The sequence below is a fragment of the Colletotrichum paranaense genome, assembly GCF_030867605.1.
Source record: "Colletotrichum paranaense strain IMI 384185 chromosome Unknown Scaffold_6.1, whole genome shotgun sequence".
In the NCBI taxonomy this organism is placed as follows: domain Eukaryota; kingdom Fungi; phylum Ascomycota; class Sordariomycetes; order Glomerellales; family Glomerellaceae; genus Colletotrichum; species Colletotrichum paranaense.
The window spans coordinates 1163410-1187172 of NW_026848964.1; the positions used below are offsets into that span (position 1 = coordinate 1163410).

At 53.0% G+C, this 23763-nt stretch overlaps 11 protein-coding genes across 11 annotated transcripts; 5 read left to right on the forward strand and 6 right to left on the reverse strand.

The window, feature by feature from the left end:
- Nucleotides 1-1493: 1493 nt before the first annotated feature.
- Nucleotides 1494-2612, forward strand: CPAR01_08025 (uncharacterized protein; the record flags this gene model as incomplete). Its single annotated transcript, XM_060492294.1, has 1 exon — nucleotides 1494-2612. One exon carries the CDS (start codon nucleotides 1494-1496, stop codon nucleotides 2610-2612), a length of 1119 nt encoding a protein of 372 aa, XP_060348664.1.
- A 199-nt stretch (nucleotides 2613-2811) lies between these two features.
- Nucleotides 2812-3292, reverse strand: CPAR01_08026 (uncharacterized protein; the record flags this gene model as incomplete). Its single annotated transcript, XM_060492295.1, has 3 exons — nucleotides 2812-2848; nucleotides 2908-3091; nucleotides 3151-3292. 3 exons carry the CDS (start codon nucleotides 3290-3292, stop codon nucleotides 2812-2814), a joined length of 363 nt encoding a protein of 120 aa, XP_060348665.1.
- A 1444-nt stretch (nucleotides 3293-4736) lies between these two features.
- CPAR01_08027 (uncharacterized protein) lies at nucleotides 4737-4916 on the reverse strand (the record flags this gene model as incomplete). The annotated part of the gene is made up of 1 exon (XM_060492296.1): nucleotides 4737-4916. One exon carries the CDS (start codon nucleotides 4914-4916, stop codon nucleotides 4737-4739), a length of 180 nt encoding a protein of 59 aa, XP_060348666.1.
- A 765-nt stretch (nucleotides 4917-5681) lies between these two features.
- On the reverse strand, nucleotides 5682-8300 carry CPAR01_08028 (tRNA synthetase class I catalytic domain-containing protein; the record flags this gene model as incomplete). Its single annotated transcript, XM_060492297.1, has 3 exons — nucleotides 5682-6719; nucleotides 6773-7912; nucleotides 7974-8300. The coding sequence occupies 3 exons, from the start codon at nucleotides 8298-8300 to the stop codon at nucleotides 5682-5684; spliced, it is 2505 nt and encodes an 834-aa protein (XP_060348667.1).
- A 417-nt stretch (nucleotides 8301-8717) lies between these two features.
- Nucleotides 8718-10196, forward strand: CPAR01_08029 (tRNA methyltransferase complex GCD14 subunit; the record flags this gene model as incomplete). The annotated part of the gene is made up of 1 exon (XM_060492298.1): nucleotides 8718-10196. One exon carries the CDS (start codon nucleotides 8718-8720, stop codon nucleotides 10194-10196), a length of 1479 nt encoding a protein of 492 aa, XP_060348668.1.
- Nucleotides 10197-10450: 254 nt separating this feature from the next.
- Nucleotides 10451-11399, reverse strand: CPAR01_08030 (uncharacterized protein; the record flags this gene model as incomplete). The annotated part of the gene is made up of 2 exons (XM_060492299.1): nucleotides 10451-11088; nucleotides 11141-11399. 2 exons carry the CDS (start codon nucleotides 11397-11399, stop codon nucleotides 10451-10453), a joined length of 897 nt encoding a protein of 298 aa, XP_060348669.1.
- A 1570-nt stretch (nucleotides 11400-12969) lies between these two features.
- CPAR01_08031 (uncharacterized protein) lies at nucleotides 12970-14279 on the forward strand (the record flags this gene model as incomplete). Its single annotated transcript, XM_060492300.1, has 3 exons — nucleotides 12970-13347; nucleotides 13387-13831; nucleotides 13885-14279. The coding sequence occupies 3 exons, from the start codon at nucleotides 12970-12972 to the stop codon at nucleotides 14277-14279; spliced, it is 1218 nt and encodes a 405-aa protein (XP_060348670.1).
- A 1174-nt stretch (nucleotides 14280-15453) lies between these two features.
- On the forward strand, nucleotides 15454-17475 carry CPAR01_08032 (heterokaryon incompatibility protein; the record flags this gene model as incomplete). The annotated part of the gene is made up of 1 exon (XM_060492301.1): nucleotides 15454-17475. One exon carries the CDS (start codon nucleotides 15454-15456, stop codon nucleotides 17473-17475), a length of 2022 nt encoding a protein of 673 aa, XP_060348671.1.
- Nucleotides 17476-17649: 174 nt separating this feature from the next.
- Nucleotides 17650-17919, reverse strand: CPAR01_08033 (uncharacterized protein; the record flags this gene model as incomplete). The annotated part of the gene is made up of 1 exon (XM_060492302.1): nucleotides 17650-17919. One exon carries the CDS (start codon nucleotides 17917-17919, stop codon nucleotides 17650-17652), a length of 270 nt encoding a protein of 89 aa, XP_060348672.1.
- A 180-nt stretch (nucleotides 17920-18099) lies between these two features.
- On the reverse strand, nucleotides 18100-19488 carry CPAR01_08034 (C4-dicarboxylate transporter/malic acid transporter; the record flags this gene model as incomplete). Its single annotated transcript, XM_060492303.1, has 1 exon — nucleotides 18100-19488. One exon carries the CDS (start codon nucleotides 19486-19488, stop codon nucleotides 18100-18102), a length of 1389 nt encoding a protein of 462 aa, XP_060348673.1.
- A 2645-nt stretch (nucleotides 19489-22133) lies between these two features.
- On the forward strand, nucleotides 22134-22370 carry CPAR01_08035 (uncharacterized protein; the record flags this gene model as incomplete). The annotated part of the gene is made up of 1 exon (XM_060492304.1): nucleotides 22134-22370. A coding segment is annotated over one exon (237 nt), but the record flags the coding sequence as incomplete, so codon positions are not given.
- Nucleotides 22371-23763: the final 1393 nt, after the last annotated feature.

Below are 23763 nucleotides of genomic sequence, written 5' to 3' on the forward strand. Positions count from 1 at the left end.
GTGCATATCGTCATCGTCATGGGTGACAGACAAGACAGTCGGTTCAAAACATGAACTCATGGCCTCTCCGCTTGCCAAAAAAAAAAAAAAAAAAAAAAAAAAAAAAAAAAAAAAAAAAAAAAGAAACAAGCCAAGAAGACTACCCCTCTCTGGCCGGTACAGAGAAAACAACAAAAACAGGTAAAAAAAAAACAAAGACCACCCCCCCCCTAAAAAAAAAAAAAAAAAAAAAAAAAAAAAAAAAAAAGAGCAGATCAAGGAGCACCAGCCACACCGAAACCACTTCCCCTCTGTTGTCTTCGTCAGTCTCCAGGTCCTACCTGGTTCCCAAGTGTCATGGTCAATGGGCGAGGATCCCTGCTGTTTTTGTGATTACTGGCCACAAACATTAGCATCATTCTAAGCGATTAGGTCGTGTTAGGTCTTATCCAGGTCTCTCGAGTTTCACAGCGGCGCCGAATCCTTCGATTCTTGGCAGGTTTCTAGCGTGTGGCTGTTCCTCCCCCATCCCAATAGAGTCTTTGTGATCAACGGATTCTCCCAACTGCGGCTACTTGGAACTTCTCCACGAAAGATCCGTATTTGTAAATGGAAAAATTACGAACATTGAGGGCCGCAATTGGGCGGCAACAGAGAATAGTAGCTCGATCCGCTGTGGCTCGGTTTGAACAAGAGTGTAGACTCTAAAGGCTAGTTCCCTCTCCCGCCATCTCGGTCTGTGGCGCAACTCTACGAGCACCGATGATCCCAGCTCACAGCCCAATAGTTCAAACCGGAACAGTATTGACTGATTTCCCCCTTCACCAGTTCACCACACCCATTCCCCGGTGTTGCCCCATTTCGCCGCCGCCCTCTCAGTTTAGTCTTCGCCCTGCTAATGCGGTTGGGTGGTAAGACAAGAGAAAAACCAGACCCTTATTTTGATCCGTCCACCGCGACGGGATTACCCACCCCGCACTCAGTAGGCGTCGCCGCACCGCAGAGGCAACCCGGCCGAATAATGTTCAAGGGCGAGGGTCTGATGTCATGGGGTGCCACGCTTGCCATCGCTATGCTATGACTCTGTTGCTAGGGACTTGGAGGGAATGGTCACCTTTAATCCTTTCTGCCACCGAACCAACACCGAGATGGGACTATGGTTGGGCATTCATCATGTCTGCCAAGGATTGCCGGGCGAACATATAATGCCCAGGCCTCGGAGAGAGCCCCCCGGCATGAGTTTTTGTCATTGACAGCTTTTCTCGTGTTTTGACTCCATCGTCAAAAACCAGAACTTCAGTAAAACCTAAACCCGCCTGTGTATTTTGTATTTGAGGCTTTGCCACAATATTTGAACCTCACGATACCCTCACGATACCTATTTAGTACTTCATTTTCTCATACGTGGACTCCATATACCGTTCGCAAACAATAATACCTCTTGTACCTTTACCTTACCTAAGTATCAACAAGCAGCCGCTGCATTCTCTCTATCCCACAGAGACAATAAAACCATGGCCACTTCTGACTTGGAATCCAAAATCCGCCAAGCAGCCGTCAGAAACCGCCAGCTCCTCGCCATCCTCGCAGACACAGACAACGCCATCCCCGACCTTCGTCAACAACGCCGTCTCATCACAGACCTAGACCACCAGCTTAAAGAATCCGACAGAAATATCCGTGCCCTCGACAGCCGCCGCAAAAAGGAACTCAAGGACCATGAAAAGTTTCGCGATAGCGTCATGCGCCGCTTCGTGCACAAGGCCGTCGGCAAACGCGACAAATTCGATGAGCGCGCCGCTCGCGAGGAGCGTGAATACTTTGACGTCCTGCAGGACGAACACCGCGAAAAGGAGCTCAACAAAAACGTGAAGGAGCAGTTGAGCGAGGCGCGTGAGGCAAGCAAGGCGCTTGAGGTGGAAGCCAGGCGGCATGATGAGGCGCAGTGCGAGCTGGATAGCCTCTATGATTCGATCTTTGCGGGCCCGACGCCGAGTTATCCCGAGGAGGATACCCTCGAGCAGTCGGCGGAACAGGCCCTACACGAGTACCATGATACCCGATCAAAAGTCGAAGCTGAACAGCATGCCATACGCCTTCTTACGGATGCGATGAAGAGGATGGGCGACTCGTTGCGGCACATGGACGACGCCTTGAGCCACTCGCGCATGGACATGTTTGGCGGCGGATCGATGACGGACATGATGGAGCGGAGTGCGTTGCAGCGCGCCGAGAGCGCGGCGCAGGAAGCGAGGATGTTGGTGATGCAGGCGCAAAGGATGACGCCGTACATCGGAGACCTGCCGCCGATTAACATCAACCACGGCAACCTCATGGGAGATGTGCTGTTTGACAACATCTACTCCGACATGGCGTTCCACGATGAGATCAAGAAGTCGAGAATGTCGATTGAGAAATGTGCCCAGGCTTTGAGTCGGTACCTCCACGAGACCAGGGACCGACACATGTATCTCTCGCGGGAGCAAAAGGTTCGCGGGGAGAGGTTGGAGAGCACGCGCACGGCGCTGCAGAAGGAGCGGGAGAGGTTATTCGAACAAATTACTGGGGGCAGTAGTGATATGAACTTCGGGTCTGCTTCTTCGAGTGCCCTGCCGGTTGGATTGAAGCACTGAATGGTGGGAGGATTTGTGTGAGTGTATGGCTACTCCCTGTGGCATGCATACCAGCGAATTTGGATAATGTTAGCAGCTTTAGATACCAATTTGCATGTCACAAGTTTAAGTGTCAACAAAATAGTGTTCAGTTCTTCAAGTGAATTTCATTTCGTCATAGTATATCTGTCCGGCCGTTGATAAAATACGCACACACTATCTAGTAGTCCATGCGCTCGTGGCGGCCTCGGCGCTCACTATATCAATCTGTCAGTCCCTGTTCGGTATGTACTGATTGATCTGAAGGTTTGCTTACGGGTTGTACTCGTCCATGTCACCGTATTGCTCCTGGTACAGGTGCTCGGCCTGCTTCTCAGCGTGTCTCTTGGCCTTCTCACGGTCGATGTAGTCCAGGCCCTTGGTCTCGAAGAGCTTGTCGACCTCGGCGCCGGCAATGCCAGCAATCATCTCCTTGGCGAACTGGTGCTTGACGGGCTCGCCTGTGCAGAATGATGATTAGTACGAGTTCTGGATGAGTTAAGGAAGTTGTTAATCATACCGTTCTTGCGTTGGCGGTCCTCGAAGAGCTTCATGGCCTCAAAGGCAGCACCACCGGCAACAATCTCGTGGGACAGCTTGCCCTCATGCTGGCCCTCATAGACGGCGTCACGGTGCTCCTTGGCTTCTCCGAATCCGAACATTTTGAATAATTTGGTGTGGGGTTGGGTAGGTGTATAAAGTCAATTGGTATGTAGTGGTGTACTTGAGCTTGAGAGTGAAGTAGTAGGTTTTCCAAGTCAAAAATGAGGGAGCAGCTTGAGGGGTTCTTATGCCCCTCCAGCAACCAGGTCAAGCTCTCATGTGATCGACAAAGGGCCCATCTAAGCTTGCTCTATTTCGAGAAAAGCCCCTTAACCTTCTTGTGCCCCTGGATTCACACTGCCCGATGACATGATGGAGGGGTCGATCCAGCACCCCTCGACCCTCATCCGTCAATGCTGGCCACGCCTGCCTTTTCTGCCACCTTTCACGGAGGCCGCGTCCCGCCGATTCATGCTCTAGCTCGCGAAGCCATTGGACACAAGTTGGGAAACCGACGGGAGGCCTTAGCTGAAGCATCAAACCCTTGACGCGGCGCGGGGTGGCAGGAGGGGTCTAGTCTAGCTCGATTACCATCGAAACCAGTTCTGACCCAGGAAAGGCACGTCTTCAGAGGCAAGCTATTGGACGAGCCACCGTCTGGCGTCTGGCGTCTGGCGTCTTCTTTGCCGACTTAGCCTTGCCCGACATGGACCTGACGTAAAGCCGTGGATGTGTTTTGGCGGGGTTGCTCGGCACATCGGCAGCGCTTTCGTTCTCGCGGGAGTCGGGGACCTGACGAGTGACGACGGCTTTGTCCGCGTTTCCACGGCCGTGTGTCTTTTGCGGGTTATGATTCGAGGGAGAGCCCCAGGAGGGGGTGTTTAGACTCCTGAGCCCACCTCTCTCGTTCTCTCTCTCTCTTTTCCTCTACTCTTACATTCAAACTCTCGGGTCAAGCAAGAGTAGCCAACGGCTATGACTGAGCAACACAACACTGGACGAACACAGCTAAACAAAGGTTCTAGTCCACAAGCCTCCCTTTGAAGTTTGCTGCCAATCAAGCTAGATTCAAGATTTGAGATGTTGCCCGGAATTCCACGCTTGTAGCCGATTCGGTCAAGCCCCGCCGGCCCGGGGAGTTCGGCATTGGGAGCTGCGTCACTATGTCAGCCACCCCTGCTGGGCTGAACCAGAGACGAAAAAAAAAACAACTGGGGACGCTGCGGCAAGAAAGCTTGACCATCGCGCGGCTAACCGGCAAAGAAGGTCTCCATGCGCCGCCGCCCCCCCTGTGTCTCCCATTGGAGCTACCATAGGGAGTCTTGTTACACAATGATGCCCCCGTCGGGTCTCTCTCTCATCAGGATCGAGCAAGTTTAAGCCAACAGCCTCCAGCTCTTATGCAGCTTCGGCATACACAGCCCACATAACGTTTGATCTTGAAGAAAAGACAGGTCGACCCTGCATAACTTGGAGTGAAGCTGAGGTCCGTGTCCCTCTTCAATGACGTGTCAGGAAGCTTTGTGCAGGGGGTGTCTCAGAGACTCTTCAATCCGATGTACTCTACAAAGAATAGGGGGAAGGGAACCTCGAGAATGAGGGGTAGCTCTCGTAAGGTGGGCGAGAGCTGTTTTTTTTCTCTGAATCGTCCAAGGTCCAAACCAATCCCCCCTCACCGCTTGAATCGACGATTCCAGGCCCTCCTTCATGACAAAGAGCGGACGGAACCTTGACGGGTGCCATCCGGGTCCAAGAAGATAGCTTGAATGGGCTGCCGCTTGCCTGACTGGCTGAGTAGTTGGGTGATTGGTTGGCTGGTGCTGGCATTGTTGTTCCAAGGTTTCGACTTGTGCCTTGGAAACTTGCATCCGCCCGGCAGCAAGCTTAGCCATGCGTGAGGCTTTCGTAGACCGCTGGTCCGCGGCCCTCATGAATCTGCTGATCTTACGAATGCTGCTCCAAAAGAAGCTTACGCATTATGGGTGAACGTGAGACTGTGGTTTCGTCACATTGCTTTTATCCTCTAGACAACCTCACAGCACATCTTATACCAGAGGCTTTGATGAAGAATCGATTCAATGGCCGAGGCCCGCGTGGTAAGGTAGCTGCCAGATCATCGATGGCCCGGCACAAGACGATCACCTTTCTTGGCATAAGCGGGATCATGCATCGACGGAAGCCCCCCGGCTTGGCAAGGGTCCAGATGCCAGGGGTCCTAGTGTCCACCCTTCCCACAGCTAGTGCAGGTAGCTTCATGGCAGCTCTTCCACCAGCTCGCCCTTCTGTGCACAAACGCTGTTCTGCAATGAATGAGGCCTCTTTATCGTGGGAAACGACTGCTCTGTGAGTAGGTTCTGTCACTGAGAGAATATGGGTACTCTTTTGTTAATCCCCCAATGTGAACTTCCATCTTCACACGAGCGTGATGCCGCCACGAGTTGCCTCCAGCTTTGCAAGTCGTGAATTACTCGCTTTTAATGCTAGTCGATGCCATCAAATCTGGCCTGTCTATGATTTACCACCAAACTTGACCAGATACTCCTCGTGCGCCTTCTTCTGGCTCTGCCATTGTTTCTGCAGCTTCTTGAGCTGGCTCTTGGGCACGTCACTGCCGTCCTTAAGCTTAGTTGGCAGCCCCTCCGCGTCCCACTCCGAGTACTTCTCGTCTCCCTTAAACAGCTCCGTGTGGGGAAGCTTCGCCTTCTCCCACTTCTCCTTCTCCGCTTGCTCGCGCGCTCGTTTCGCCTCTTCCTTGGCCCGGGCCTTGTCCGCTTCCCTGGCCAATTTCTCGTTCTTCGCCGCGATCAACTCGCTGGCAGGTACAAACTTGATCAATGACGACTTGCCATCCGGCCTGTCATCCAAGTAAACTCCGAGATTTGTAAGGTCTTCGTCACGAATCCGATCTGTAAGAGACAGGATGGCCTTCTTCGTCTCCGGAGACACCGAGGACACGATACGACGGAGCTCGTCGCGTAGTCTCGAGGTAGCACGCAGATACGGCAGAGCCAATTGCTCAGGATCGCGAACACCCTTATCAGCCAAAGTAGAGTACTCTGCTTCCGGGTTTTGTTGCGACAACAGGGCGGAAACGGAATCGGCCGAAGTCTTCAGCGCCTCCACATCCGACTTCACGGTCTGGAACACCGTCGCGTACGGCTGCACGACAGTCTTGGGGTCAAGCTTTGCGTTAGACGCAGGTGCAGCCCAGCCAAGGCCGTCATAGGGCGCCGTGGCATTCTCGTCGAGACCGAATGTTCCAAGAATCTTTGTGATCCAGCGGGCGACGGCAACGAGCGCGGGCACGTTAGCCTCTGCATCTTGGGAAACAACGACCTTGTTGGCCTCGCTGACAAGTTCCTGAATAACACGCATCGCTTGAGGGGTATCGAAAGAGTTGGTGAGGGCGGTTTGCAGGTCAGCCTTGGCTTTCTCCAGGCTGCTGACAAGTCCTCCGGTGGGCTTCTCTGACAGTGACAGAGATTCGACACCATCGGTAGAAGCGCTGGCATCCGCAACATATGCCTTGACGTTGGTGAAATAGTTCTGCCGAAACGTTAGCTTAAAAGTCATTATTACGATGCGGCTCATAGACTCACGTTGATAGTTGCCTCCCAGCTGGACGCCTGGGCGCGCATGTCGGGGGAAATCTCGACGCCATCGTTCCACTTGCCCATCAGGAACACAATGCGCATTCCTCTGGATGTGTAAGTCGTGGCAAGGGCATCTTGGATAGTCTGGAAGTTCTTCAAGGACTTGGACATCTTTGAACCGGAGATTGACAGGTGACCCATGTGCATGAAGTTGTTGACCCACGTGTGCTCGCCCTTTGTGTTATCGACGTAAAAAGCCTCGCTCTGGGCCAACTCGTTATCGTGGTGAGGGAAAGCCAAATCGATACCGCCGGAGTGAATATCCATCTGGGCTCCGAGAATATCAGAAGCCATGACGGAGCACTCGATGTGCCACCCCGGGCGACCCTGACCCCATCTGCTCTCCCAGTATGGCTCTCCCTTCTTGGACTTCTTCCACAGGGCAAAATCGCCTTCATTGCGCTTTTCGCCCAGGTTCTTCGACAGAGCTCCCTCTCCATCCTCCTGCAGTGACTTGTCGTTGCGGTTGCCGGGTCGCAAACGGGCGTATGTGTTTCCGGCCTTCTCGAAAGCTGTGATATCGAAGTATACGGATCCGTCAGACTCGTATGCGAATCCCTTGTCCACAATGCGCTCGACAAAGCTCGCAATCTGGGGAACGTATTCCGTAACACGCGTAATGACGTCGGGTCGCAGGCAGTTGAGAGCGTCCATATCGTCGAAGAATTCCTTCTCCATGCTCTGGGTCAGGTCGGTAAAGATGGTCTGATCGCTCGTATCAATCGTCTCCTTATAGAGGGAGTCGAGGTATGGCAGAAGAACCTCATCGGTTCCGGGAAAGAACTTCTTGTCCTTGATCGCAAATGCAGCAGCGTCCATGTTCGCGATGTGCATCTTCGTCTTGGCCTCGTCGTCGCCAGGCTTGCCTTCCCCAGTCAGGGTGCCACCTGCAAGAACCTTTCCATATGCGCTATCTCTTCGCTCGAGGTAGTTGTTCTCGTCGAGGTCGGATGATTGGATCAGAGACAAGCTCTTCTCGGCGTATGCACGGAAAGCTGTCAGAGTAAGCTTCGCCAGCTCTTCGTCCGAGTACTTCTTCTGCTTCTCAAGTTCGAGGAGACGTTGTCTTCGGGCCTTGATAATAATCTATGCCACAGGAAATGGTCAATAAAGCCAGATGTGCAAGTGGAAAGCTAGTAAATCAAACCTTGTCGTCAACATCAGTGATGTTCATGACAAACTTCACATCCGCGCCGAAGTAGTGCATCATAATGCGCCGGATGATGTCGGTCGACACATAGTTGCGGGCATGGCCCAAATGACTCTTGTCGTAGACAGTAGGACCGCAAGCATACCAAGACACCTTGCCCGGGTTGATTGGTGTAAATGGCACCGGTTGACCGGGCTTCAAGGAGTTGTGCACCTTCAAAGACTCCATAGTCGCGATGGAGGAACAAGCCCTAGAGAATCGAAAGTTGGGTATCTGAGTGGAGAGAGAAATGGAAATTCTGGTGAGTCTAAAGAGGCGATTCATCCAGAATAAAAGGAGAGAGGCACAAGGAGGGCAGAGTGCATGAGAGTAGGGAGTCACGTCGAGAGGGTCGGGTCAAAGGGTCGAACTGAGAGGGTTGAGTCACTCAATTGGGAAGGGAGGGGACGGCGACTTTGTTGGAGGGAGCAATTAGCCGCCCACCTATCAAAAATGGCCGGTGTGACACCATCGTCAGCCTCGCAGTCAATTGGGGCGCTGTGTCAACATCTGAGTGGTCAAGCTCTCACTCAGCCACAGCTGCCCCGCGCTTAGCCACAGTCAACTTTTCTCCAATCCAGCCTCGCGAAGTTTTTCCTCTACTGCATTACGACCTGCATTGGCAAGGTAGCTTTCCTGCACCACTCCAATTGTCCAGAAAGGCATTCAGGGTCGATCAAGTCTGGCTCATCACTGGCCAGCATGGCGACCGAAATCAAAAAAATGACGAAGCCATCTCCATTCCTTCAGCCTGGCCCCAGGACGTCTGCCAATTCCATCGCTATCGTGCAGCTCTCTCGCGACAACCTCGTTCCTCTCATCCTCAAAGATTCTACCGGTGCGGTCGACGGCTATGCCGAAGGAGCAGTCCTTAACACACGATTCGGCTCATTTCCCCACTCCACCTTGATCAACGTACCATGGGGATCGCAAATTCGTGCCTCGATTGTTGACACTGGCTCCAGAGGCCGCAAGCGCAAGAGGAAGGAAGAGGAAACGAACGCGTCAACACCAGCAGCGGCAGATGAGGCCGAGGCGGAATCCAGCGCACCCGTTAAGAAGGCGGCTGCCGCCGCGAGTGGCTTCGTGCACATTCTTCAGCCTACAGCCGAACTCTGGACCGCGGGCCTGCCGCATCGAACACAAGTCGTCTACACCCCCGACTATAGTTACGTCCTTCAGCGCATACGAGCGAGACCCGGTACCCATGTTATCGAAGCTGGCGCAGGTAGTGGTAGTTTCACTCACGCATCAGCGCGTGCGGTTTACAGCGGATACCCCGAAGATGACTCTCAACGAAAGGGCAAGGTCTTCAGCTTCGAATTCAACAAGGACCGTTATTTGAAGATGCAAGAAGAGATCACTGCGCACGGGCTGGAAGGCATCGTGAAGCTCTCGCATCGAGACGTTTACAACGGCGGGTTCCTGGTGGACGGTAGAAGCCCCGAGGCAGAGTCGGTGTTCCTGGATCTACCCGCTCCCTGGGAGGCCCTCCCCCACCTGTCACGACGAAAGCCAGCGACGAAGGACACAGAAGGCGAGACACAAGAATGGGTTTCCCCACTAAATCCCAAGAAGTCGGTTTACATCTGCACCTTCTCCCCCTGCATCGAGCAAGTACAACGAACGATCAACACAATGAGACAATTGGGATGGGTGGATATTGATATGATTGAGATCTCACACAAGAAGTTCAACGTCATCCGGGATCGTGCTGGGTACAGCCAGCCCGATCGCGGTATCGCGGCGAGCGCACGCGACGTGGGCCAGGCAGTCGGCAAGCTTCGCGAGATTGAGAGAAGAACGAGAGAGTACCACAACTCGGCAGACCCCAACTCGACAGACGACTCACCGGCGGGCAACGCCATGGACGTGGATCAAGCGGGAGAGGGCACGAATGGTGATGAAGAAGAAGGACCATTTGCGGGCAAGCCGTGGTTGCAGGGTCGCATTATCCACCGCGCGGAGCCGGAGCTGAAGACCCATACCTCGTACCTTGTCTTCGCTGTGCTGCCGCGCGAGTGGAGCGAGGAGGATGAGGCCGCCGTGCTTGCAAAGTGGCCGTGTGGCTCAGAGACTGGTGTTATTGGAGCCAAAGACAAGGAGACGCGCAAGCAGGAGAAGCGCGACCTCCTCGCAGGCAAGGGGAAAAGAAGGAAGGGCAAGTCTGGGAAGGCTTAGCTGCCTATACGAATAATCGCTGTCGACGATCACTGCAAATGGTAATGAGAGTGGTAGATACCCTAACATTAGTGTCGGGACATTGCGAGAGTATGTTGGTAAATCATGAGTCAAGACAATTGCATCTGCCTTTCTTATGGCAGCTCATCGTGATTATACACAATGAAATCCGAGGCCAATGTCGTTCTTTGGAAACGATGCAATAGATAATCGTTTGATGAACGTGAAATCTTTTCTCTCATTCAACTTGTTGCTCAGTCCCTGGCTACCATGGCTTCGGGCTGTCTCCCCTTACCCTCCACCAAAACTCCAGCCTTCCTCAAAATATCGACTGTGTTGTTCACAACCTCGGGCTTGACACCCTCCACGCCATCCGTAAATTTGACCGTCTTCAGCCACTCCCTGGCATCCGCCTCAGAGTAATCCAGATGGGTGCTAATATACTTGACAGCCTCATCCTTGTTCTCATTGAAGTGCTTCACGCCCTTGTCAAGCTTCTCGAACAGATCCTTGATCCTCGCGTCGAGCTTCTGACTGTCCTTGGCCAACGCCGTGGACGCGACAATCTTCCAGCTGCTCCAGGGCGTGTAGATCTCGCCTACACGGCGGATCTCACCCGAGTCGTAGTAGCGCTTGGAGGTGAAGTGCTCCCACATGAAGAAGTCAGCAGCGCCCGAGTTAACGGCGTTGCGGAGGTTCTCAAAGTTGTTGAGAATCACCGTGTCAGAGAACGGTGCCGGGGTGGACGGGGTGAGCCAGCCGTGCTGGTCGGCGAGGACGAAGCCCATGATCTGGCTGCCGGAGCCGATGCGGGAGACGCCGATTTTGCCACCCTTGAGGGAGTCTACTGAGGTGATTTCGGGGCGCTTGGCACCGGTTGAGATGGCCCAGCCTGTTGGTTACTATGTCAGTAGTTTTCTGAGAAGTTGGCCTTGTGAACCTACAGAGGGGCGTGTCAACATAGGTGCCGACGAGACGGTAGCCGCCATCCCCGGGGGCGTCTTCCTTGCCGAGGCCGGCGATCCAGCCTTCTGTCAGCCCAATACCAACGTCGATTTCGCCGCCGCGAATGGCCGTAATCATGTGTCCCGTTCCGGAGGGGAAGGGAACCAAGGTGGCATCGAGGCCGAAGTGCTCCTTGGCAAAATAGAGGGGCGTGGAGAAGTGCTCTGGCACGTAGCCAATTCTAAGAGGTGAAGCCATGTTTGATGATTCGACTGAGAAGAGGGTGAGAGAGTGAGTCAAAGCAAGCCTGTGATGAGTTGTAGAACTGGAAGAATAGAGCGGAAGCGGGACTTTCGAGAGTTGCGAATCTCGGGCCGGGACAGTGAAGCGGCCGATGACTGTACACCTCAGTGACTGAGTGAGTGCGGGGTCCTTTCCACTGCTTTCCAGGCTCTGCGTGTCAGCGCCGTGGTCCGTCCACCGGTGCAGAACTCAGCGGGGCCGCAGTGGGACGCCCGGCCCTCACGCCGGGGCGGCCTCAGTCTCTCTCATTCTCAATCGACTCATTTTCTATTGAACCTTTTCATGAGATGAGACTCGCTTGGAGCTATGGCAGTCCTCTACTACGAGCAGTTATATCAACACTCAAAGGATTCAAACGCTTGACACTTGCGGTCGCGGAGCATAAGATGTGAAGGTTTTCAGTTGGGATTAAAGGCTGCGATGATGAACTTAGAAATGTCTTGGCCGCGGGATGCTGACAAGCGGCAACGACATCCGAACACTTCTGTTAACTACAGAGCACTGAATTCTGCGAGTCGTACAAATTTACTGAGTTCCACGCATAATCACGTCAGCATCTTCTTCCCAACACATATTCGTCCGGAACTGTTCTCAAGCTTCAGATTCCTCGAGTCACGAATCTAACCCGCAACCCCAGACTTCTGACGCTGAACTCTTTCTTGCCAACACAAGTAAAATAAAACGCTGAGCTTGTTAGGCTTGTCCGGACTTTGGCCATCCTGGGCTTGGTTTCGTTAGGAGAGGTGGTTGAGGTCGATGTCAGCAACATGTTGATGACAAACTGGTCCTTGGGTCAGCCATCAGGTAGATGTTCCGTATCTGATCATGCCAATGGCCTGCGTGTTGATTCTATTGCCGCAAGAACTTGGGTTAGGAATATGTCTTTCCTGACAACTTTTTTGCAGGATCACTATTATCAGTCACAAAGTCTAACCCATTTGAGAAATACGTTTTGCATTACTTCGTAAAGGCATAGGTGACTTCTTCATCACAAGCACAAAGGTGTACCAATATCGCCGCTGATACCTATCAAGTGCAGTTAAGAGTTGAAGGGGAAAGCTTTGTTTAACATAGCCGTTTCTCTGCATCGCCCTATAGGTGTGTTTATGTCACTTTCAGCAGAGACTGCAAATGTAATCTCAACAATACTTTGCGCCCATTTCCCACACAGAGAAGCCGTCATGATGTGCAGGGAACGTTCAACTGTAACTATTCCAAATTCATGACTAGTATACAAAGCAAGCCACGTCTCCCGGCCATGGTCTGTTCACGCAGTCTACGATCCCTCCTCTACGTCCAAAACCAGCAACCTTTACTTGCTCCGCTCTACATTGACGTAGTCTAAAACTCGGTATACCTTAGTAAAACCAAACGGGAAACGTAAACGCTAGTCACGTGTTTTTCCCAGCAGCACAAAGTTCGACTCGAGTTGAGGAGTGCAATCTACACATCACAAAGCCTTTCCTACTTCACACCGATTCGACAGCAGCTGATTTATTCCATCGCCAAAACCCCAGACTCCTGAATGGCATTGCAAGATGATGATCCTCATGAGAGACAGAATGAGACTGCCGACCTAGGGCAGTACCTCTCAGATGCCTATGGACCATGTCTTTGCGAGCCGACTCCTTCCACGACAGGCTGCCATCACACGAACATATTCGGTCCAAGATCCTCCCCGGGAAGACCTCAGCTAAAGAGGGGTCAGGAGAACAACGTCCTCATATACTCGGGCTGCTTCAATCCGCCGCACCTGGGCCATTACAGTCTCCTCCGACGGGCATTCGAAGGCAGCCAAGATCTCAACGTCATCGCTGCCGTCGTTTATCCGGTCAGCACGAGAGTACTGGAACGCAAGGCCGAAAGAAGGCAGCAATGGCTCATGTTCAACATGGCCGACCGCGTACGACTTTGGCACGGTGACTCGAATGAGCCTCAGTAGTACTGGACTCACGACGGCGGCAGGCTCAAGTTTGAAGATATGTGGAGTCGTGTTCTGGGAGCAGTCAAGCGAGACGGCTTCGATCTCAAGTTCATTGAGGTAGCAGGACCTGATCACGTCGTTCCCACGCGTGTATTCAAGCCGTTTGAGTGGGATTTCGGAATCTACAGAACTATCTTGAGCAATGCTGGAAGAGAGTCTGATCTTCTTCAACCTGGAGGGCAACTCGAGAGAATGCGTGGATATGGGTATTGGGAAGATGCCATCGACTATACCAAAGCTGCGAATCCAAAAAACGACTATCCAGACTCGAAGCACGATATGGTCGAGGACATGGAGCGAACCATTGTCAGCAAGCCTCGCTTTACGCTACCCTCACCCCCATCGACCGTCGGGGCAAATACACAGCCACATGAAGGTAGATGGATCAGTTTTACAATCAAAAGTACGAAGACATACGCTAACAAGCACATGTATGAGTGGATGGTCGCATCCCAGACACGGACAACGAACCAGTCGCAGCCACCGACGCTCTCTCTGAAAGACGCATATCAGAAAACGATGCTGGTTCATATAAGATGACGGAACACGGAAGCAACATTATTGTTCCCGAGGGACGGAAAATCAAAGTTTGCCGACGAATTGGCGACTCGGAAACTTGGGTTCGCTTCGTTCCAGCGGATGCCACGCCCTTGACATTCAGCTCGACCCGGATTCGGCGTATTCTGGAAGGAGGCTTTCCGAAAGATGGGCATTTGACGGGAATCAGTTGGACGCGAAGTATGCTGGAGGATGAGACCCTTGATAGTGTCAAGGAAATGGTCCTGCATCCGGAGGTGCTGGCAAGGATTATGCTTCAGCGACATGGAATTCAACGGCTTGACGAGGCTTGACTGGAGATTGGATTGAGCTTGATCAAATAGGCAGCGGACTTGAGCAGGCAGGATTATTGAAGTCTCTCCTAGTAAAACGTTGGTTAGATATCCACAAGCTGGCACCAACTTCATTCGAGATAGCTCTTCCCTCGAATTCATGACACTGCTATAAGAATGCTTCGATCGATTTTCTTTTCGGTTTTCTCCATTTACTTAGATAACTACATGGTTCTAGCTGATGACAGGCCATTTCATCGTAGACGAGAAGCACATCCTTGGTTCATTTTCGCCCTTCTGAATACCGACCAGAATCAAGTTCGCATCCCAAGCAAATCTCAATACAATGGGAGACACAGCCCTGTCCCGAACTCAAGCCCATACGATGAAGCCAACCAATCTTTCAAGCTTTTCTAGTTAGTAGACCATGACAGGGCCACGACCTTGTCTCCGTTAACCAATGCTGCTTTTCTAGCGCTTATCTACAGCAGATTTCTTCCCACCCGACTTTTGATGAGGTTGCAAAAATATCGAGCAGAACTCTCTTGCATAAGATATTTCAATCAGGAACAGCGGCGAATACTCATAGCATTAGATCAGTCCGTTTACAAGTTGATGTGTGGTCTATCAAATTCCTTGCCTTCAATGGCCTATCACCACCAGGTGAGGAATCGAAAACCTCGATTACCAATTGCATGTCCCGCAGAAACCAGGCAAAACCACTTAACTTCGATGTGTCTACGAACGTCACAAATTCTATGCAGAAGTATGAGCATGCCGGCTCGATTTGATCATGCCTTCAAAATAGGGCAATTCACATGGAACGTCATCTTAAGTTCCATAGCAGTGACCGTGATCGACAACAAGAACACGGGATTGAAATAACTGGGACATTCCCGTCTGGCTCGGGCGCACATAATCAGCTTCTCCGGCAAGGCTTCGAGTTGGTGAAATGGATAAACTCGTTATAGGCCATGTCCTGCAGTAGCGTAATCAATAGTCAACAGCTGAAAGCCAGATGCGGAAATATTAAGAGACAGGCCCTAGTCGACGAGCTGGCAGCCCTACAGTTTTGGAGTAACGGCAGCACATAAAAGGAGGACCCTGCCGATAAACACCATTTACTGATTGTGCATGGGCTTCCCTTGTGTTTGCCTCAATAGCCGCGGCCTTCGTCCCAACAATGACGGCAACCATGCCTTCCGTGCCGCTTTTGCCGGATCAGCAAGACATTGCTGAATTCAGTTATACAAACGACAAGGTAATCCTTCCCTCGGCATCAACTCACATCAGACTTCTCGAACTCTATCCATCGACACACGGATTTGACGCCGCATCCGCATCCGCGTCCGGAGCACCCAGTAATACAGACGAAGTTGATTCTGACAACGCGTCGTCTCACTACTCGAACCCTCTCAAATGCGCTCTCTCGACGACCCCGATCGCCACGCCGCGGCTATACAAAGCGCTGTCATACACCTGGGGCACATCGAGAGCAACTCACAGCATTGACATCGAGGGTGCGAGCTTGCTCATCACGGCCTCGCTCGACACAGCGCTGCGACATATTCGTCGTAAAGATGAGCCCGTCACGCTCTGGATCGACCAGATCTGCATCAACCAGGAGGATGGTGCGGAGAAGGGAAATCAGGTGGCCCTCATGACCCAGATCTACACCAAAGCAGAACAGGTCATCGTCTGGCTGGGTCCGGCAGAGAACAACTCTGATGCCCTTATGGAGTGTTTGCAAGAGATTGGACAAGAGGCTGCTGACCTGAACATCGAGAGCTACCTCACCAAGGAGCGACTGCCGCTGCTGCACAGGATCATGAGAAACGAGAACCCAGAAGACCCAGTGACTATGCAATATCAGCCTCTAATGGCCAAAGCCGTGGCCAAGTTCAGACCCCTCCTACACGAGATGATTGCCTGGAACGAGAGGGTGTGGTTCACTCGGGTCTGGATCATCCAAGAGCAAGCTCTCGGTTCCGACCCATTCTTCCTCTGCGGGTATAAGACAGTAAGACTGGACCTGATTCCTCTCGCTACTCTCGTCTGGGACGGGTGCATGTCAACGCTCAGCGTGCCGACTGAAACCAGCGAGTTCAGGCAGCTTCTGCTCAAGGCCCAACAACGACGTTTGAGTCCTTTGATGTCCCTGAGACGTAGGCGCCGGAACTTCGTGAAGGGCATAGGACCGGGAGATGACTTCTATTACGTATTGAAGAAGGCGTACGTCGATGGGGCCGCCCAAGTGACCAATATTCGAGATAGAATCTACGGTTTGCTCAGTATTGCCAATGACGCGGATAAATTAGGGATTACGCCAGACTATGTCACCGAGGATAGCCGACCCACCTTCATCGACGCAGCTCATGCTCTCATTCGTGTTGGCCGTCTGGAGATGCTCTCATTCTCGCAGTCCCCAAAGGACATTGAAGGATTACCATCCTGGGTTCCGGACTGGAGGCCGACCCTAGAGCATTCTTACTTGTACGCATTCGAGGATGCAGACAAGCGCATTTTGCAGGCTTCAGGCGAGACCTCGACTGAGCTTGTGCCCACGGACAATCGCGGCGTGCTCGGGATTCGTGGTATCCTCGTTGACACCATCGAAACAACAGGTGACGCGTGGAGGTGGGAACAAGGCCAAGAGAGCCGCTACAAGCTTCTCCAGACTATCAAAACCTTGTGTGAGGAGGCAGCTGCAAAGGGGTTTAGCCACGAGATTTACGAAAATAGTGACAGACAGGCGGAAGCCATGTGGCGGGTGCCCGTGGCAGATCTGTACTGGAACGAAGGGGCTGTCTACAGGTACCAACGACCCGATCCAGCCGTCAGAAGCGACTACGAGGATTGCATGCATTGCCACAAGATGCTCTCCCTGACGTTCGAGGTCTTTCCCCCAGAGGAACGTCAGCAGCTTTTGGACGAGTTCAGCAGACGAATTCCGGGGCAGTCTAATTACAGTGAGAATATGGACAAAATGACTGGGAAGCGCCCATACATGACGCAGAAGGGATACGTGGGCATGGGTCCGGGCGAGGCATGCCCGGGCGATGTGGTGGTGATACTGTTCGGCTCTCGGATCCCGTACGTCCTGAGACCGTCCGGAGACGGGACGATGTACTGTTTCGTAGGAGAGGCATATTGCGATGGAGTCATGGACGGCGAGTTGTTGACTAAGCGGGAGAAGACGACGTTTCTGATTGCTTGAGTCGGCTGGTTGTCCTATCATAAGAGGAGGAGAAGAGGGGGAGAGGACACGTCTGAGAGTTGGATGGGAGGCAAAGAAGCGCTCGAGCAGCAAAGTTTTGTTTTATCTGGGGTACTCGTCGAGTGTTTCCTCTAAAGGTGTTCTGTTCGACCGTCCGATCTCTATGTGAAAAGTCTATGGAAAGAAAAGCCAGTTCCCCCAATGCCCGCCGTGATGTGTGATGGTATGAATGCAATCCGTGAGATACATCAATGAGAAAAATGAGAGATAAAGGGAAATAGTCAAGTAGAGACTGAAGGGTATTTCAAAAAAGTGAAAAAAGAATCCAATTTGGAATTGTGCGCGCTGCTTTTTTTGCACGCTGATGAGATATGCTGCCCCAAAAATGATTAAACTCCTTTCGCTCGGCCAGAGCGGAAATATTGCCAGAAACCTCCCAGACATTCGTCTGGCGCTATGAACATTGAAGCATGAACAGTGAGCCAACCCTGGCCCAAGACTGCGCAAGTACGAATCCGTGTGCGGAAGCGCGTACTGCGATGAACCCTGCGATCGAGCCGCAGGCAACCCGTGTCCCAAACAGTCCCCCTCTCTCTTCTCTCCTCCGCTGTGCCGTGAATTTGCTCAGTGGTCGTTGTAGTCCTCGTCTCTCATGGTGTACATGATGTCTTGGATAACGACCGCCCTGATGTGGTGGTACAGAACGAAGCAGTAAGCTCCCAGTAGACAGACACTCATTCCTGTTGCGAACCATTTCACGGCCTCGTTGCCCAGTTGGTTGGCGATGGTGATGGTGGCGAGAGTGAAACCGGTGTTGGGGAAGACCATGGCCCACCAACCCAAGTGGAAGTAGACAGGCGGAGATGAGATGACGGCGATGGTAGCGATACCAAACCACCAGGCAGCCAGGGCCCACAAGAAGATGGCGCTCATGAGAGCAATGGTCCTGATGATGCCAGCGTCGATGATGATTCCATCGCGGTCGGGGTCGAGGTTGTTGGGCAGTCCGTTGGCCATGCCGATGAGAGCGAGGGCAGTGAAGGCCGGGGGACCGACGTTCATGAACAGACCAGGGCGATGCTCGCGGTGGGGAAGGCCTGCGGACATGAGGCGGCCGACCATGTGTGCGTACATGAGAACGGCGACGGACAGACCAAGACCTTGGCAAGTGAGGCCGGCAACGACGATGGGCACCGCCGCGATCTCGGGCTGGGTGTCGGCGATGACGGAGGCAATGGTACCAGTAAGCATGATGGGGAAGATGGGAAGAATCCATGTCGGCATCATGGTCTGAAGGCCAAAGTTGTGCCTGGCGAAGACGAAGCTGTACTGGCCGATGGCCAACATGAGCGTGACGATGAGATAACCCCAAAAGGCGACTTGGATGGCCCAGACGAGAGTCTCATCGTTCTCGGGGATGGCATATCGGTTCGTGCTGGTGATGAGCGTGGCGATGGACAGGAAGAAAGTCGGGAAGAAGAAGCCCTCACGCTCGTGGGTCAGGGACTTCTTCATGTCTCCGGGGTAGAGGAAGAATCTTGTCAACATGGCAGAGCAGACGAGGACGAAGAGGATGATGTTGATGACATAGACGACGGTACCGATTTGCCTCAGTCCGGGGAACTGATGCGGTTGTGCGAAGATCAGAAGAGCAAGACCTCCCGTGCTCATAGTGAGGGTGTACCACGCCCAGGTGAAGTGGTGGATACGTGCCTTCCAACCCAACCTCGGGCGGTTAGGGTCGTTGATGTCAATCATTCCGAGGCCGGGAACATCGCGAAGGTGGCTGTGGGCGGCGGCGTGAGGTGTTGTTCCCTTTTCCACGACGGGCGTGATGGATGTGTTGTAGCCGTCCTTCTCCGTCTCCTTGCCCTTCTTCTCGTCGACGAATCCGAGGTCTAGTGGTGCCAGCTTGGGTGAGTTTGGTCTGGAAGTCTGCCACTCTGCCGAGTTCTTGCGTGTCGACACCTCGGACTCAGTCCACGCCGAGTGTTGGGGATCTCTCCGATCCATTGTGGAAATCTGTTTTTTTTGGTTTTTGTTTTCGTGTTGTATGTGATGGTGTATATGCTCGCTGGTAGTGACCAATCGGAGCAGGAAACAGGCAAAGCACGTCGAATCTCGCAGAGAATAAGTCGTTCGCTCGCGTATGGGGTTGTTGAGTGAGTGTCGGTTTGTGGGTAAAGACCAAACAAGAGGAAACTGGGGAAAGATGGGGTATGAAGTTCTTGATATATGGAGGCGACGATGGTGAATGTTGTGAACCAAGAACCAAACAGAACTAAAAAAGGGGCACTTGCTGTCGCTGAACAAGGGGATTCCAGCTCCGGTGGATTGATGCTAAGATTGGAGGTCTTGGACCGGATGATATATCTCGAGAGACTGGAGAAAATGAGAGGGTGCGTAATGAGTCCGGTTCTTCAGACCAAGCCCTGGTTCTCAGAATAGATACAGACTGACTGATAAAACAGGGTATCAGTCCGGTGGAGACAGGTACGTGCAGTCAAGTCAAGGTGAGAGGCATCAGCAGTAGCAGCAAGAAGCAGGGGGGAGTGAAGAGAGAACAAAAATACACCAAAGTGTGTGTGTATGAGACAAGACAGTCCGGTAACTGGAGACTGGACGTATTTGGTTTCTGCCACCCTTGTTTGAGAAGTGGAGGTTGTATGGCAGAAGGGGAATGGATGTGTCTGCTGTCTCTGTCTCCTCCAGGTGTTTGTGAGGCTCACTGACCTTGGAACAACTGTGCGGTACGAGAGAGGGCACGTCTCAACACCAAATTTGGCTCGAAGTTAAGACGGGAGACCCGCAAGAGGGCGTGTACTGTAGGGTGTCTGTCCTATCCATGCCAAGGAAAGCAATATTGGGCTGTGAGAAAGGGTATGGACGAGCGACGAGGAAGATCCACAGATATGAAGATCCAAAGCGGGCGGCAATACCGCATCGCGGTAACATATGGTTACGTTGGCTTTGGTGGCCGAGTGTTAAGACATCCTGCATACCAAGGCCTAGCTTGATGCTGTGTGTGTATATGTGTAGTGTCGTGAGGGTGCAATGGGAAGTCGTGTAGTGAGGCTCTTTGCGAGAAACGTGGGCTGGCGTTTGGGTGAGTCGTGGTGGCGGCCGGCCGGCTCACGGGTTTCCAAGACGTACCCCCACGACCGACCATGCACAGGGTAACCCAGATGAGCGACGACCGTTCGCCAGAAGAGGAAGGATCTCAAGGCCAGGGGTTGGCTGTCGTGGGTCCGGCAAGACGGCGAGCAAGAGGATGGACAGGCTGGCGGTTGAAGGAGAGTTGTGGTGAAGGGCGCCTACCGTCGCCTGTCTCAGACCAGGGTCACAAATGCGGTAGCTGATGTACATTGATAGGAGGGAAGAACCTGTGGCCAGGGTCAAGGGGCAGGCCCATCGATGTGAAGTGATACAAGCCTCGAAGTATTTTGGGGCTTGAGGGGTACTCCTGGATCGTCACGGCTTGGGCAAAGACAGCAGTTCGGTCGCAGCCGTGCCAAGAATACAATGAGAGAGAGAAGCGTGCCAGGACGGGAGATGGACCAGGAGTGCGTATGAGATGCTCACAGAGGTAATGAGAAGCAGGTTGGGTCGGCCAATCGGGGGGCCGCCAGGACACCAAGGCCGCGAGTCCTCGCATGTAGGGACCGTGTGTCACACACACCCGCGGCTGGCTTGCTTCTTTGATTCATTCTTCAAGACTTCCTTATCTGAACAATGGTGGATGGGGGCCATCTCGGCGCCGATCACCCACGCACCGCACAGGAAATGGAGGTGACTATCATAGCTGCTGCTCTCTCTCTGCTGCTGCTGCTCCTGCTCCTGCTGCACCTATCCGTAGAGACTCGCAGACATAAAGACAGTCCAGGGGTACAGGGGTGGCTGGTAGGTTATGAATCGGGAAATATTAATAGCCCATGCATATGCCTGTTCAAAGCTCGCCTCAGGACGGGCTGGAACATCACGTCTTTGGCAGATACCAGACGACATATTCGTAATTAGTAGGTAGCAGAATACATCATCAACTGTGGTAAGGAACAGCAAGATGGAAAGTATACGTATCCGATCTCAGATTTCGTGGCGCCCATCAGAGACATTCAGGTAGGACACGCACCGTGACGCACGTCAGAGTCCAAGGGGGCGTCTGCGCACGCGCGGCGCGCTTCTTTCGTTGCGGTCCGCCCTTCCCTTTCCCTTCCCTCCCTCCCGCGCCGCCGTCGCCGCCACCACGGGAGGATGATGCTGGCAGCTGCAGAGCAACGCTTGAAGCAGCACTGCAGCATGCAGCAAGCATCAAGCACAGCTCGAGTTGTGAAGGGCAGATAAGTGTGTTCCTCACGGGGGACCCCCGGCTGTCTGAGTCGGGACATTCGTTTCACGATCTGAGCTCTGGCCGCCAAGAGATGGGAGGACCCGCCTCTTGGACCTCGAAACACGTTACTGGGTGTTGATGAGAGAAGAGCCATGATGGGATTCGCATGCAGAGCCTTTTTCTTTCCAAATTCCAGTGCATTGCAAATTTGTCCCTCAGCTGGCTTTACCCTGTTTGCTGACTGACTATTGCTGTTGCTGACCGCCGCATGGACTTGTGAGAATGGAGACAGAAAAAAGCCAAGCCGGCCTCAACAATATTGGACTCCTGCCAGCTCGTGTCTATCGTCTTGGCCACAGTTCGCGCACTGAACAGGAGAAGCGTTCGTAATGAATTGCTGCGCATCTTTGCCAAGACCGGCTCTAGCTTGACATTTCGAACAATTGTCCCCGTATGTCGTGATGAGACTGAAGGAATGCTCCGTATGGTTCATCTGCAAACATCGCCCTGCCACAATATGTTCAGTGTCACCACCGGTCGAGACGTTAGCGGCCTACGCCTCACTTAGATGACGGGCGCGAGTCACCCAGATCATAGATGGCCCATCGCCCAAAACGCCTCAACCTTAACCAAACACTCGAGAATCCACCCCCACTTGCAATGGACACGAAAATGTGTCGGGACCGAAGAAGAGCCTCGACACAGAACGTCTACTGCAGCAGAAGGGCCGCCGGGGGTTGCAGTGAAGGGGATCCTCTGGCGTAGAGCCCGGATTCTTCCCTCTCCAGTGTTTAGTGTATTTTCGGCGGCAGCGCAAGTCTGACGGGATTCAGGAGACGGAACCCACCCGGGCGAAACACCGCTCTGGCCGGACATGTGAAGAAGGCGACCAGGGATCAGGTTCGGGACTCAAGGGGGCGAAGAGATAAGCGTCGAACAGCCAACGGTGACACTTGACGGGGATGGTCAGTAACAATTCCCTTCTCTCGATTCCCATACCCAAGAGTCAAGACTCAGACTTCACCAACATGACCCCTGAAAAATTCGCCGTACCTGTCCCGTTGTCGGACCTGCGGTTGTCCCACCCGTCCAAATTAATATAGAAGTCAAAAAAGAGGGCCGCCCGTCCCGTTGCCCTCCCAGATTGCCCCTTTCAGGCGCCCTCCCTGGCCAGAAGTCTCACACCTCATGCCCCCGGGGGCCCTGGACTTTCGGGTCTTGGAGGCTTCATGGGTGGCTGGCCCTCGTCGATTCGGAGGTTGTAGAATTCTTGACAGCTTGGACGATGACGAAGATGGGCAAAGAGAGAGATGACTTGTCACGGAAGATTTCTGCTGATGGTTCTCCGCCTCTTGATCGACGTCTTGGATGCCCAAAGAGCCGTGCCGTTCGAGCCTAAAGTGACAGTGATGACAATTCATTGTTCAATGCCCACCACGCCTACGGATGTTAGTGACAACGAGCAGTGGACAGTGGTGAGCGACAAAACCACACACAGACAGCCGCCACAAAACGTGATCCTACATGTCTTGGCCCCTTGGCCATCCATCCATCAGACTGAGCAGGAAGAGGGTGTGCATATGTGCAACCGCAAATCATAGCTGGCTTATTTCTAGACCACAGAGTCTCTCAAAAGTGCTCGGTCGAATTCCCGTTCGCTCTGTGTGCGAGGCTTGAACAGAATACCACCACACGATGCCGGATAGGAGCATCTCACAAACACTTGAGCAATTCGGACGAATGCTGGCGGCCCTGCATACTAAAGCGGTAGAGAGCTGTACGAAGCACGCTATGAGAGATGCTAAACGTACAAAACCCCTAGAGCCGCCGGTTTCTATTCTCGTGAACTCTTGGCTCTTGTTTCTTCTTTGGTGTCCACAATCCGATGAGAGCCCGCGTCGCGTCTTGTTTTTCTCATGTTTGTTCGCGAGCGAAGCCTTGGTGATGCAACTCATCTCTTC